The following is a 14,939-nucleotide window of genomic DNA, read 5'->3' on the forward strand; positions in this document are numbered from 1 at the left end:
TCTGATTCATCTCCATAGTCCAGGGCAGAGGAGGTGGCTCAGAGAATGTTTGTTGAGTGAATGAGTAAATGACATTTAGCAGGCGCAACTCAGGAAGTTCATGCTGATTTGCATCATGTATCTGTTGTTCTTCGTGATTCAGAAACCAGCCAGATTCCTCTCCTGGCCTCTCTGAGAAAGGCATTTTCTCCCTCTTTGACACCACCCTCCATTAGCTTCCATGTGCCATTTACATCCACCCTTTGACTACCTTCTCTACAGGTCACCACCCAAGGGTAGGGAGAGGACTGCTCCTCTCTGCTCCTGCTGTTGCCAAGCAGGGGACTTGGAGCCCCTCCACCCCCCAGCTCAGAACGCTTCATCTCTGCCTCTCCCCTGCTCAGAACAGATGGCTCTGAGTCCCCACTAACACAGAAGTTCCTGTTCTGTTATTTGAATATTTTTAACACTTTCTGAATTACAGAAGCTTCCATCTCCTTTGATCCTGGACTTGGACTCTCAGAAATGAAGAATCCCTTGAAGGACACTGAGTCTGGCCTCTTCCCTGTCCCATGAGAGGCTGCATCTGAGAGAGGGCCAGTGGCCTGCCCAAGATCACTGTAATGGACACAGTTATTGGTATTTGTATATGTATTTTTTTGGTCTCTTTTTTTCTTTCATTGCTGTTTTATTTTGATGCTCTTAAATGCATCCTGGTTTCCTGGTCTTAATGGAGCTATATATAAATCAAGACATGGGCTAATGGTCCAACTGGACTCTCCCATTCAGGGCTTTAAATCTTGAGCAGGGTGGAAAAAGGATAGGGAAAAATTGTCTGGCCTTCTGGTGAAGGTCCCCCAGTGAGATGGCCCAAGAGCCCTGGCTCCTGAATCTCTACATAGATGCTGTGAGCTCCTGATGTGCTTCAACAAATCCCCTTCTTGCTTAAGCTATCAGTCAGTTTCTGTTGCATACCAGCCTACAACCTTAACTGATGTAGTCCGATACCTCCCTTTACGGGATAAAGCTTGGCTCCAGCAGCCTCTCACTGCCTCCTGCCAGCTCTGTTAGAGACTGCATTAAACCAACAAGCTCACAGGCTCATCTAGGCATGGAGGAGAGATAAGAGTCTTCAGAGAATGAAACAGACTGATGTCTGGTGTTGCAGGGAAACAAGCCAGGATTGGGGTGATCATCTCAATGTGTGTGCTCAACCCTCCAAGCCTGAGATCAGGGTGGAAGAGAGATTAATCATCCAGACCCTATCAACACCTGCTCTCATGCTCAGACACACAAATGAGCAGATACGGGTGCATGCACACTGACAGGCACACCTGCATACCTGGAATGACACCTGGGAGCTGGAATGCGACATGTGGTCCAGGAAGCACAATTAACACATGACGTGAGCAGGTCAGGTCTGAGGGCCTCATCCTGCTCAGCAGTGAGGTTCTCCATCGACATTCCCAACGAGTGAGTCCAGAGTATCAGAGACCAGTGTCGCCCAGCAAGTGCTCTTTTGGCCAGAAAGGTGTGTTCTACTGACCATTCCTCCTGCTAAGCCTGAGTGGCCGGGCTCTCAAAGATCTATAGCTAGGACCTCAGCACAGCGAAGTCTGAGTGACCGGCCCCACTGGGGCAGGGCCTGGGAGCTGAATACAGCTAGGGTTGTGTTGCTTACAGAACAGATACTGTCTCCCCCTCCCAGAGTCTGCCACCCCAGCGCTCCTGCCCTGTCTCAAAACACTTAGGATGATAACATCCTATAAACTCCTAGCAGGGCATTCTGTCTAGCTCAGTCCCAGAAAGCACCACCCTGCCCTGCCTGGCAACCTAAACTCTAGAAAGCGCTTGAGTCAGAAGGGACTACCCTGATTACAGGCTCCAAGCCCCAGCTCTTCAACTGGCACCTGAGCCCTCTGGTCCCAGCCAGTCTCTCCTGCCTCTTCTCCCCCGCTTCAAAACACACCCCCCACCCCCTCCTTTCTGACCACCCACACCTCTCCATGACTCACCACATACCTTCTGCCTCAGCCCCTGAGCCTCTGCCTGTTCCCTCCACCAGGGATTCCCTTCCCTGTACCTTCTCTGGCTATTTCCCAGCTCCTAGGTCAACTTCTCACAACTTTTGAGGGATGGAACCACTTCTTCTGCCTGTAAGTGGTCCTTACTTGGCCCAGCCAAGTGTTTTCCTATTCCTTCTGGGGGCCATGAGGTCCAAGGGCAGGGTTGGAGTCACTGCCCACCACTTAGATGGGCACTCATTGGTACCAATGTGTTTCTGGAACTGGCATAAATGAGATTTCTGATCTTTCTTCCCAGCCCCTGGACTCAAGCTGGGGAGGTGGCAGCCGATGACCCTCGGGAAGCCTTTGCCCATTTCCTGGGAGATGAGTCTCACAGGTGTCCTCCTCAGGACTATAGGTAGAAGTTTCAGACCCTGAACCTAGGCTTCTGTGGACCCAGTCCATGAGAAATCATGAGGTATATCTCTGGGTCAGGAAGATACCCTGGAGAAGGGAATGGCTACCCACTCCAGTATCCTTGCCTGGAGAATCCCATGGACAAGAGGAGCCTGGCAGGCTACAGTCCATGGGGTCGCAAAGAGTCGGACACAATTGAGTGACTAACAGGCTAGAAAAACCACATGCAATACACCTCTTAAATAGAGCCAGAGAGTGTGAAGCTGAGAGAGGACAGAGAGTGGCCCGGGTCACACAGCCAGTGAATCCCACACTGACTGCCTCCTTCTCAGGAGAAACCAAGTATGATATTGTCATTTATAACAAGAAATACATGTTTGGCTGCTCATCCTGTTTCTGGCATTGAGCTCCTAAAACCCTTGGAGTTTGCTAGGTGATGAGATCCTAAAAGTGTCTTCTGTTTGTTAGGTGACTTTTGGAACTCACCTAAAGACAAGGCTAAGAGCAAACCCTGAAATTAGAAGGTTGGAATTTTCGGTCCCAACCCTGCCCCAAAACCACCTCTGGGGAGGGGAGGGAGGCTAGAAATTGAGATCACACTCCAATGGCCAATGGTATAATCAATCATGCCTGAGTAATGAGGCTTCCATAAAAATCCAAAAGGGAGATGTCCAGAGAGCTTCCAGGCTGGTGAACACATGGACATCTGGGGAGAGTGGAGGCTCCATGCCCTTCTCCCATACTATACACTGTCTGGGACCTAAGGCTCAGATGCCAGATGCTCAGATGTCCTACACATCTCCTTTATCGGGCTATTCCTGAGTTCCATCCTTTGTAATAAACTAGCAAGTAAATGGGTTTCCTAAGTTCTCTAGCACATTAATGGAACCCCAGGAAGGGGTTTCCAGTACTCTTGCCTGGAAAATCCCACGGACAGAGGAGCCTGGTGGGCTGCAGTCCATGGGGTCACTAAGAGTCAGGCACGAGTGAGCAACTTCACTTTCACTTTTCACTTTCATGCATTGGAGAAGGAAATAGCAGCCCACTCCAGTATTCTTGCCTGGAGAATCCCAGGGACAGAGGAGCCTAGTGGGCTACCGTCTATGGGGTTGCACAGAGTCAGACACAACTGAAGTGACTTAGCAGCAGCAGGAAGGGGTTGTGAGAACCTTGGGTTTACAGCCACTCACCACCTGGACTTGTGGTTGGTATCTGTAGTGTGGGATGGGCCTGGTAGGGGATAGTCTTGTAGGACTGAACCCTTAACCTGTGGAATGTGATGTTCTCTGGGTAGACAGGGCTTCCCTGATAGCTCAGTTGGTAAAGAATCGCCTGCAATTGCAGGAGACCCCGGTTCAATTCCTGTGTTGGGAAGATCTGCTGGAGAAGAGATAGTCTACCTACTCCAGTATTCTTGGGCTTCCCTTGTGGCTCAGCTGATAAAAAAAAAATCCTCCTGCAGTGTGGGAGACCTGGGTTCGATCTCTGGGTTGGGAAGATCCTCTGGAGAAGGGAAAAGCTACCCACTCCAGTATTCTGGCCTGGAGAATTCCATGGACTGTATAGTCCATGGGGTTGCAAAGATTCAGACACAACCGAGCAACTTTCACTCACTCACTGGGTAGACAGTGTCAGAGTTGAACTGAATTGCAGGATACCCAGCTGAGATCAGAGGATTGCTTGGAGCTGTGGGAATGCCCCTCTCCCTCCCACGCCCATGTTGTACTTAGGAGCAGAACCCTAACAAGGACCCTCAGGAATCATTTTTCTTGTAACCTCAGAGCCAGCCCATTTCATGAGCTCCAAGCATCAGAGAGTGGGGGGCGGGGGCAGGCAGTCAGCCTGATGATGGCTGCTCCAGAGGGAGGGCTGAGACTTGGGAAGGTTGGGGGTGGCAGGTGTGGGTTGAGCTGGAGAGTCCAGCTCCTGGAGCTTGTCCCCTCCAACCTAAGGGGCAGGGAGGACACCCATAGAGGGCAGGGACGGGGCAGACAAGGGTCAGGAGGTGAGCGTGAGTCTGGGTCACTGCTCTGCCCACAGCCACTGAGAGGCAGACCCAGCGGCAGCGATCAGAAAGTGAACAGTGATTGCCTGGCTAGGCACCAGGGAGAGGGCAAGACACTTATGCTCATGGCAGAAAGAACATGCCTCCTCACTGCTACCCGCCTGGAAGCTGTTGATCTCCTGCAGGGCCTGCTGCGCCCAGCTGTTCTGAACCTGGTGAGTCCCACCGAGCCAGCCCTCTCCATGGGGGAGGGGGTAGGGATGCAGAGCAAGGCACTCATGCACAGCCATGCAAGCCCCCCAGCGTGGGTCTGAGGCAGCTGGGTCAGTGCAGGCAGAGGATTTCCATGGATCTTGTGGCCACACCCCGACACCAGCACCTGAGTAGAGACCTATTTTCCAGAATACTGATTCAGCTCCCACCTTGAGTTCAAAGGGTGACGCACACAGAGAGGTGTCCCGTGCCCTCCCGACCCTGCAGTGTGGGGAAGCAGAGTCAGAGCGGGCAGTCCAGGGTGGGCACCCCTAGAGACCCATGCTGAGCAGCCGTACATCCTCCACCCAGACTGCCCACCTCCTCCTCTCCGGCTCCTGATCCCAGCAGAGACACCTTGAGGCTATAAATAACATGATTGTCTAAAGGCCTATATCCACGGGCTTTGTACCGGCCACACTTTAATCAGGCCTGCTGGCAGCCAGGCTGACTCCAGGCTGGAGTGAGTGGCTTCGTGCTGGGTGCAGGCATAGGCTCAGGCCTCCCGCGGGGGTTGCTGACAGCTCAATTCCCAGCCCAGCCACAGGCGCTGCCAGCTCTCCAGCTGGGAGCGAAGAAACGGCAGGTGCAGCTCGGCCAGGGTCCTGGAGCCACAGTCAAAGGTGGGCAGAGGCACTGATCCAGTGGAGGTCATCCAGAGGGGTATGGACAGGGCAGGTGGGACCTCCTCGCTGCCAGGCAGGGCCTCAGGGGCCCTCTGAGGAGGCACCCCTGCCAGGAATCAGGCGTTGGTTCTCGCTCTCAAGGATCCCTGTGGGCAGAAACCACTCAGCCAGCCCCAAAGGAGGCAGAGGTGTTTGGGGACCATGCCTGGGCACAGTCTGCCACAAAATCCTCCAGCTTCCGTTTTCAAAGTAAATTCCAGATCCAACCTGTTCTCCCCATTTTCAATGCCACCACCATGGTCCCAGCCCCTCCGCTCTCCCCTGATGGCTACAGAACCTCCCTTTGGCCTCCCTCCTTCAACACTGACCACCCTCACCCCGCCACAGTCTGCTCTCAACACAGCAGCACCACAGTGGTGCTTTTATGATGTCAATCAAATATCTTGGGGCCTGCGCCCTGGAAACCCCACAGCAGCTCCCATCTCACTCAGTGTTAAGGCCTCAGTCCCTACAAAAGCCTTCAGTCCCCCATGCTCTGATCCTCTTACTGTCACTCTCATCTCTGCCGCTGGCCCCCCTTGCTCCTGCTTCAGCCACAGCGGCCTTCTTGCAGGTCCTCAAACACAAGCCAGTACATTGCTACCCCCAGGGCCTTTGCACAAGCTCTTCCCTCCAGCAGGAGCACCTTCCCCCAGACAGCTGCACAACTCAGTCCCTCCTTCAAATCTTTGCTCCAAGGCCACCTGTGCAGTGAGGACCTCTCTGACCACCCTTTCAAAGACTGCAACCTGCCCCCACCTGTTCCTCTCTTCCCACTTTCCAGCCTTATGCCTCTCATAGCACTTATGACCTCAAACACACTCTGTCTTTTATGGCTTCTGTTTTTTATATCTTGTTTGTTTCTCTTCACGTGGGCTTGGACTTGATGTTCACTCCCCAGGATCTGCAATCTTGCCTGGCACATAGCAGGGGCATAATAATTACATGTGCATGAATCAACAAATGAATGAATAGATAAATTAATAAATTCAGGGGGTGGCCAGTGCTCTTTGTTCCTATAGGGTCAGCCCTGAGCCCAGCATGGGTGCAAAGGAGCAGGGTACCTGTGCCAGACTTCTGGGCTTGGGCCTGGTCTCTCTCTAGGTACAGTGCAGTCAGTAGGAAGCAGCCACCACCCAAGGCAATGATGAAGGCGCAGCACAGGAAGCTCTGCTGAAGGCTGAGGAAGCGCTGCAGGTAAGTGTTGGGGCGCCCGGCCCGCAGGGCGCTGGAGATCTGCAGAGGAGAGAGGCTGGGTCTGCCAGGCCCACCAGGAAGCCACTAGGCCTCCAAGTGCAGCCCTTCCCTGGAGCCCCACCATCCACCCAGCCTTACAAGTCCCATGAGGTAGGGGCTGCCGGCGTCTCCCAGGATATGGCCCACTGTGATCTGAAGCGCCTCAGCTGTCCCCCGGCATCTGGGCACCACCACCGACTGCAAAACACAAGAATACCAGGGGAGGTCCCTGAGCGAGGACAGGGAGTAGGTGGCCCCTCAGACCCTCTCCTGTCCCCCTGCTGCCAAGGACCTGCCTGGTGGGGCGACAGGCTGGCCGAGAGAGTAGGGCGGCAGGGGGTCATTGACCCCAACGCCTGAAGCCCCACCACCGAGACTTTAGCCTCTCAGAGTCTCAGGAAGGCTCCCCAGTCCCCCAGGATGGAGCTGCCAGGCCCCTAATGAGGGCCACCCCTCTTAAGGGTTTGCTCTTGAACCAGGGGGCCCAGGCATGGCTGTGACATCAGTGAACGGGTGGGCAAGTCCCAGCTCAGGGGCGCGGAAGGCAGCAGTGGGCTGTGGAGTGAAGACAGGGCACAGCCAGGTGCCCACATATGTGGGCACCCAGGTGGGGTGCTGTGGAGGGCTCAGTCTCTCTCTCAGGAAGCCCGTCTGGGCAGAGACCAAAGGCAGCCTTGCTGAAAAGGCCCACCTGGAAGGGGGTGGGGAGGTTAAAGATATGAATTCTGGAGTCAAACTGTCTGGGTTCCAATCCCATAGCCCCCACTCACTAGCTGTCTGACTCTGGGCAAGTCACTTCACCTTTCTGTGCCTTGGCCTCCTCATCTCTATATGGGGATAATCATGGGACCTACATAAAGGGTTACTTTCATGATCATTTCTCATCCGGTACCTGAGGACATTAGGTTGAAATAAATTGAACCTGCTGTGCCTCCTGCTTGGCAAGCCTTCCCTTCTCTGGTCCAATTGGAGCATCCCCATTCATCCTTCAGGACTGACCTTCAAGGAGGTCACCTCCTCTTGAAGCCTTCCCAGAGTTCAGGTGTCTGCCTTGAGCTCCCACGGCCCTGCACCCCTAACTGAAGGCACATCCCCCACAGCTGGAAGGGTTCACCGCCCTCCTCCCCTTACCCTTACATGGTCTGGCAGCAAAGCTCCTGCCTAATTTCTCTTGGAGTCCCTGGGGGTTCAGCAAGGCACCACACATGGAAGGGACAAGCTGACAGCTTGCCAACTAAACAAGTCAAGTAGAATCATCTTGGAGACTGATCCCAGGAGAAACCCTGCTAGAACCCAGAGCTGCAACAAGATGATAAGAGGGAGGCAGGGAGGGAGGCAGGAGGTTCAGCTAGAAGACACAAGGTCACATGGTCCCAACGCGACATCCACGGGGGAGCTTCCCACACCAACGCCTTATTTCCAAGGCCTAGTTGGCCATAATCTGAGCCCATCAGAGAACAACAGCATAATACTAATTATTATAATAATTACTAACATTCACTAAGTGCTTCCTGTATGCATTTTATATATCTCATATATATATGTTTTCTATATATCCACTCAAGCAACCCATGAGGGAGACATAATTCCTATCCACTATTACAAATGATGAAACCCTCCACAGAGAGGGTGAGTAACCTGCCCAGGGTCACCCAGCCAGCAAACAGTGGGGCTAAGATTTGATCCCAGGCCTTCTTCTCCAGGGTCTGATGCTTGACCATCCTGCTGTTAAAAGCAAAAAGGAGCCTTTCCAGCAATATTTACACGTTTGTTACAGAACGTTTGGAAAACAGTGAGAAGAACCAAGAGGAAAAGCTCACTTCAAGCCCTGCAAATGGGGAACTGGCAAGGAGGGCAGAGAAAGGGACTCCAGACAGGGAACAGGGTGAGCCAAGGTGTGAAGGCCGGAGCCTCAGGACTAGAGAGAGGGGCTTGTGGGTGGGCAGCACAGAGCAGCAGGAGGTGACCGGCTGGTCCTGGAGTCACTGGCACTTAGCCACTCTGTCCAGGTGGAGAGAGGAGCTGGGCCTCCCACCCATGGCCAGGACCTGCCACCAGGCCTGAGGAGGAACTGACCACAGCTTTGCACCTTCCCCAAGTGCTTCCTTCTCACCCCATAATTATGTGATTACTCACTGGTGGTTCTGGGCAGAATGGCAGGGCCTCCTAGAGACAGCAGTCCCCAACCTTTTTGGCACCAGGGACCTGTTTCATGGAAGCCAATATTTCCACGAATGGGGTGGGGGGTGGTTTCAGGATGATTCAAGCGCATTATATTTCCCGTGCACTTTATTTCTAATTTATTACATCAGCTCCATCTCAGATCATCAGGCATTAGATCCCAGAAGCTGGGGACCCGAGTCCTAGAACATGGGCTCTGATGTCCCCAAAAGTCCATGCAGGGGCCAGGACTCTTTGGAGAGAGAAAGTTCCCTTCCTCCCCTCCCAGGAACTCCAACCTGCAGGACCCAGACTGGCTCCTGCGGCCTGTGGCAGGGAGGTAGGTCTCCGCCTACCTGTTCTGGGTCCCCAGGGTCTCCACGTAGCCAGGGGCCAAGGCTGGCCCTCGCCAGCAGCTGGAGAGCCAGGCAGGTAATTTTAGAAGCTTAGAGGATTTTGGGTTCCCAAAACTCCAGGCTCACTCTATTCGGAGACAAAAACACCTCTGTTTTTGACTCGCCCTTCTTAGAAGAGCTGTTCCCTTTATAGCCCGAGGCATAACCAGCGCCAATCAAGGGCCCACAGAAAGTCGGAGTGGCAGTCACCAGGTGCAAACTTCCTGGCAGCCTGCCTCACGCGCCCCAACCCAGCCCTCACACCCAGACACCCCTGGGAGGGTGAGACAGACAAGTGAGCAGACGGCTACCCAGGGGCAGAAGGCAGAGCAGGGAAGCATGGAGACACACGGATGGAGGGAGGCCTGGAGGGTGATGACCCCCCAGGGAAGGGGGATCTGCTGAAGAGGTGGGAGGTGATCCCGGTGGCAGGATTCCAGCATCCCAGAATACAGACCTGGGAGAGGGAGCGAGTCCCCCTTCTGCCCGACTCCCCACAGCTGGGGATGGGCAAACTAGAGGGGGGCCCAGAGAGAGGAGGGTGGGAAGGGAGCTGGAGACACCATCAGTGGGTTGGGGGAGATAGGGAGCTCATTTGGGGATACACAGTCTCCAGTCTTCCAGGGAGGGAGGCCATCCGAGGCCCAGCCAGGCTAGTGGGGAGGTCGCAGATGAGTCTGAAGTGGGTCTTGGCTGTGATGAGCCAAGATCCTTTTTATTAACCGAGCCACCAGGAGGCAGGGGTTTCACAGGATGCAAGGAGTGAGCTGCCCATCAGAGGGGTATGTAAACAAGGGGGTGGACGGCACTGGTCAGAATTTTGCAGAAGGTTCATGAGTTGGAGAGCTGACTGCACTAGAATAGTGCCCTCCAGTGCATTCTGAGGAGCAGCTCCACCAGGATCACGCAGGACAATTCAAGAGCAATGCAGATCCCTGGGCCCCAACACATACACAACTGAATCAGACTCTGAGAACAGAGGGCCGGGAAAATGAATTTGTAATGAAAGTGAAGTGAAAGCGTTAGTCATTCAGTCATGTCCGACTCTTTGTGACCCCATGGACTGTAGCCCACCAGGCTCCTCTGTCCATGGAATTCTTCAGGCAAGAATACTGGAGTGAGTAGCCATTCCCTTCTCTGGGGAATCTTCCTGACCCAGGGAGTGAAATTTGTAAACCTGATTCTTATGCTCTTAACTGAAGAGTCCCTGAAGTCTCTTCCCCAGAGAGAATCTGGATTCTCCTCCCTGTGGATAAGCAGATCAAAGAGAGCTGTGTCTCTGAGGCAGGACCACCGTGGGGCCTGTGGAGCCCACAGCGACCCCTCAGGGATGCAGGCTTAGCTCTCTCGGCCCTTGTAGCCTGGGTGTAACTGGTGGGTACTGCCTTTCTGTTAAATACCTATTGCACATTTGAGTACACCAAGGCCAGCCAGAGAGAGGGGCAGAGCTGGGAGTGGAAGCAGGTGGACCATGCCAGAATCCTGGCTTCTGGGCTCTGCTGCCCTCTCGCCTTCCCGGCCTCAGAAGAAAGGGCAACCAGCAAGGACCTCCCTGTACTTCATGCCACACCTGAGTCCCCACACTTCCTGCCCCGGCCCCACTCTAACCCCGCCAGTCTCTCTCTACCCATCTCCCCTCCGGCCTCATCTCTAGAAAAGCAGCACTCGCTACCTATGACCCCCCAACTCCAGTGACCTTCCTCTCTTCCCCTCTCCCCTGTGCAGCTTCTCACAGGCACCGGTCTACTCGCTGGTCTACACTCCAGCCTCATCACCTCTCACCCTTCCCCAACCTGCTCCCGGTCTGCCCCTCCACTCCACAGCTCAGGTCCCTGCAGTGGTCCTCTCACCAGCATTTGGCTTGAGACCCCTCCCTTCTGGAACCCCTCCCCCTCTTTCTGCCTGGAGACTGAGCTCCAAGAACGGCAGAGACGTGGTACAGCTCCAGCCAACAAACTGTCACAAAGCTGTCCCTCCTGGGAGGCTTTGGGAAGGTGGGGAGGCAGGGGAAGAGGGGCTAGAAGCCTCCCTGGGTTGACAGGCCCCACTGAGCTTTGGGGGCTGGACGCCTCTAAGCCAGGGGAAGAGGAGGAGCACCAGGTGGGCTGGGTCCAGTCTGGCCCCCTGGGCAGTACCCGCCCGCTCCCCAGCACCGCCAGATGGATCAGACTATGGTTGACTGGCCCCCTCAGCTCTCCTCTCCCCGCCACCCCCTCCCCGACCCCTGCCCCCAACCCACACATGGCATTACAAAGAGGCCAGCTCCGCCAGGTTAATCATTCCTGCCAACACAGACCATGGGCGGGCGCAGTCTTCACATATCTGTGGGGCTGTCATGTGGAGCGGGAACAGGGCTGAGGGGGTGGTGGAGGAAGCTGTGGGGGGCCAGGTTTCAGAGGACAAGCTGTGTTGGGGGTGGGGGCAGGTCATCACCCTGTGCCTATAAGTAGGCAGCCGCACTCGGGGCAAGCTTTGCCAGCATAATCCCATATGCCGAGGGCTTTCCCTCAGGCCATCTTGCTCATCCCGCCAGGCCAGTTATGATTGCCCCTTTTTATAGGCAAGGAAACCGAGGCCCAAGGCCGTTCAGCAGGTCTGTGGCTGAGTCTGGGCTGGAGCCCAAGTCTCCTGTCTGGAGGGAGGAAAAGAGAAGAGCCGACAGCCTTGCAGCTGATACACTCACCCGGGAGTCACAGACAGGATAGTGCTGTCTATACCCCGTAGCCTGGGTCAAAGGAAGGGCCAGAGCATCTAGACAGAGAGTGAGCCTCCTGTCCACAGCAGTATTCAAACAGGTTCTGTTGGCTAATTACATGACTACACTTCCCCACAGCCCTTTCAAACTCAGATTCCAGGATGCCAGGATTTCTTTAGGAGATGGAAGATGAGAAAGTAGGAACCACTGATTTATTACCAGAACCCCAGCCAGCATTCCCTGCCCCAGGCACAGGGCAAAAGCTTTACAGGGATCATCTTGTTTCACCCTCACCATAATCCAGGAGGTCTTTTCATCCCCATTTTCCACACAGGGAAACTGAGGCTCAGAGACACAAAGTGACTTGCCTAGGTCGCATAGAGTTAGTAAGTGGCAGTAACAGGGCTGACACCCAGGTTCGTGAGCCTGGCTTTGTGCCCCTGCACTGGACCACCCTCAGGACAGCTCTGGTTCCCTCGTGCCCAGTGCTGGACCATGCTGGGCTGCCAGGAGGTAGGAAGAGGGCTCTCAGGGTGTCACTAGGTTGGGGACCCGGTGTAATCCACAAGGGCACAGCCCTTCAGTGTTTAACAACTTCCCTGCGATCTCCAAGAAGGAGGCAGGGAGGCTGGATGGAGAGTGAGAGGCTCAGGGAGGGTCGTGCTAGACTCTGGACCTAGCATCATGTGGTCAGGACAGCATCAGGCCTCATTGTAGCCTGAGCCTTGCAGCCCATGATATGGGAGCTGGGGTGGCACAAACCCACCTGGGCTTGGTGCTCCCAAAGTCCAGCATCCCTGACTGCATACCCAGTGTAGAGGCCAAGGAGACCACTTGCTGAGAAGGATAGCAGTCAAGAAACAGGGACAAAGAAAGAGGCCTGGAGTCAAAAAGCCTAGGTCCCAGCCCTGGCTCAGTGCCTCTGTGGGCTGCGTGACCCTGGTCCAGGCCCCTGCCCTCTCTGAGCCTCCAATGTGCTTACCTACAACACAGGAGTGATGGCCAGAGGATACATTTGAGAGTGTCAGGGAGGACCCTGGTCCAAGGTAACTGCTTGCTGACCTGTCCCTGACCCCATGGTCTCTGAAGCCCCACCTGACCTCTGGGCCACTCAACAGAAGTCTGGCCCTGAGCAGGACAGACCCCAGCTGTCCCCGTTCAACGCCCCAGGACCAGCCCTCTGCCCTGACCCCCACGCCTACCAGCAGGATGTCGGCAACCACCGCCCAGTTGCAGGACAGGAGCAGCTCCCCGAGGGCCAGGAACACCTGTGGACACGGGGTCAGGATGAGGCTCCCTGGATTTCAGTCACCAGCCCCTCCCCGTGGTGTCTTCCCACCTGTGCAGAGGGAGACTAGTCTGCACACAGGAAGCCCCATCAAGACTTCCAGGGGTGGGTAAGGTCTGCAACTGTTATCCCAGTGGCAGCGGCCTCCAAAGTGGGTGGGAGGAATGGTTTAGTTGCTAAGTTATGTCAGACTCCTGCAACCCCACGAACTGTGGCCCACCAGGCTCCTCTGTTCATAGGATTTTCCAGGCAAGAATACTGGAGTGGGTTGCCATTCCCTTCTGCAGGAGATCTTCCTGACCCAGGGATCAAACCTCCATCTCCTGCATTGACAGGTGGATTCTTTATCACTGAGCCACCAGAGAAGCTCCCAGAGTGGGTAGACATTCCCATCTGGGCAGATGGGCAGCCATGACCCAGAGAGGAGTTAGGGCCCAGGCCTGGGAAGAGCACATCCCTTGATGGACGGGCCCCAATGCCCAGTTCTTGAGGTCACCCAGGATAGCAGCCAGGACTCCCAGGCCACTTTATATATATATATATATATGTTTATTTATTTTTATGTGACTGCACTGGGTCTTCGCTGCAGCCCGTGGGATCCTTAGTTGCGGCAGGCAAATCTTATTCGCAGCATGTGGGATCTAGCTCCCTAACCAGGGATCAAACCCAGACCCCTGCATTGGGAGCACAGTTTTAGCCACTGGACCACCAGGAAAGTCCCTCCCAGGCCACTTTTAAAGGTGGGGAAACAGGGAAAGGTACAGAGGCTGCTCTGCCCTTGCCCACCCCTCCCACTTCGTTCCCCTAAGGCCTGTGTACACTAAGGAGGCACCTACTGCATGCCAGCCAGACCACCCAAACCAGGCATCCCATCCACAGCCCCTCCCAGGCCTTCCCCTTCCCAGTTCCCTGGAGCATCACAGGGAGGTGAGCAAGGCTGAGGCAGTAAACTGTGCCCGGATCAGGGCTTGTCTGAGGTCATCAGCTGGCCAAGGACAAAGCCAGACTGAAACACGAGGCTTCCAGCCCCTGTCCGGTGCCCACTCCTGCCCTGGGCACCTATGGGGCTCAGAAAACCTGTTTGCCTATCTGCGGGTGACTGGAGGCCGCTGTGGGCCTGTCTCCCCCAGCTCCCTGAACCCCCCACCTCATGCCAAAGGATTAGGACAATCTTCATTCCACTCACTCAAGAAGAGTTTAATGAGGCAGGAAGGAGGGGAAAGTCTCATTTCTCAGAGCTCCTGACAGCTTATTGCTGGAGTGGAATTAGTCATTCCTGGAGTCACGGGGCTCTGCCCAGGGCAGCCCAGGCTCTAGCACCCGAAGGCCTACAAGCACCCAGGACAGAGGAACTGAAGGGTTACTACCTGCCCACTGACAACATGCTGGGCCTGTCTCCGTTTGTCACCCACCCAACTCTCAGCCACCTCGTAAGACACGTACCATGACTCCCACTTTACAGATGAGAAGGATCAGGCCCAGGTCACATATCACTTTCTGGTGAGCCCCTCACCCCAGTGACAAGATGAGGGACAGGAAGCTGTCAGGTGGCCGGGGGGAGACTCTGAAAGGTCCCAGAAGTTGCAGCGCAGGGCGAGGCTGGTATAAGGGAAGTCAGAGGAAAGCTCAGGATAGGGAGGGCTTCCAGGTGGAGGTGGCACTGAGCAGAGCCCTGAAGGATGGGCAGGATTGGAATGTGTCTAGAAGAGCCTCAAGGCCATGCCAGGCAGAGAAGCCGGTGAGCAGAGGCGAGGAGGCCAGAAGGTACCTGCCAGGCTGGGAGGGCATCAGTGTGGCCAGGGCTGCAGAAAGAGGGCAGGACCCACTGGGGAGGGGACGCA

At 55.1% G+C, this 14,939-nt stretch overlaps 1 protein-coding gene across 5 annotated transcripts in view; it reads right to left on the reverse strand.

The window, feature by feature from the left end:
- Positions 1-5,047: 5,047 nt before the first annotated feature.
- SPNS3 (sphingolipid transporter 3 (putative)) overlaps positions 5,048-14,939 on the reverse strand; it is a 41,899-nt gene continuing 32,007 nt past the window's right edge. For 4 of the 5 annotated variants that reach the window (XM_045164893.1, XM_045164894.1, XM_045164896.1 and 1 more), the window contains 4 exons: positions 13,013-13,078; positions 6,660-6,758; positions 6,389-6,560; positions 5,048-5,431 (listed from right to left, as the gene is read on the reverse strand). In XM_045164893.1, the coding sequence (XP_045020828.1) occupies positions 5,367-5,431; positions 6,389-6,560; positions 6,660-6,758; positions 13,013-13,078 (402 nt within the window). In that variant the 3' untranslated portion in view covers positions 5,048-5,366. The remainder of the gene's footprint in view (positions 5,432-6,388; positions 6,561-6,659; positions 6,759-13,012; positions 13,079-14,939) is intronic. The other variant, XM_045164895.1, reaches the window with a different exon arrangement.

Source organism: Bubalus bubalis, chromosome 3, assembly GCF_019923935.1.
Source record: "Bubalus bubalis isolate 160015118507 breed Murrah chromosome 3, NDDB_SH_1, whole genome shotgun sequence".
In the NCBI taxonomy this organism is placed as follows: domain Eukaryota; kingdom Metazoa; phylum Chordata; class Mammalia; order Artiodactyla; family Bovidae; genus Bubalus; species Bubalus bubalis.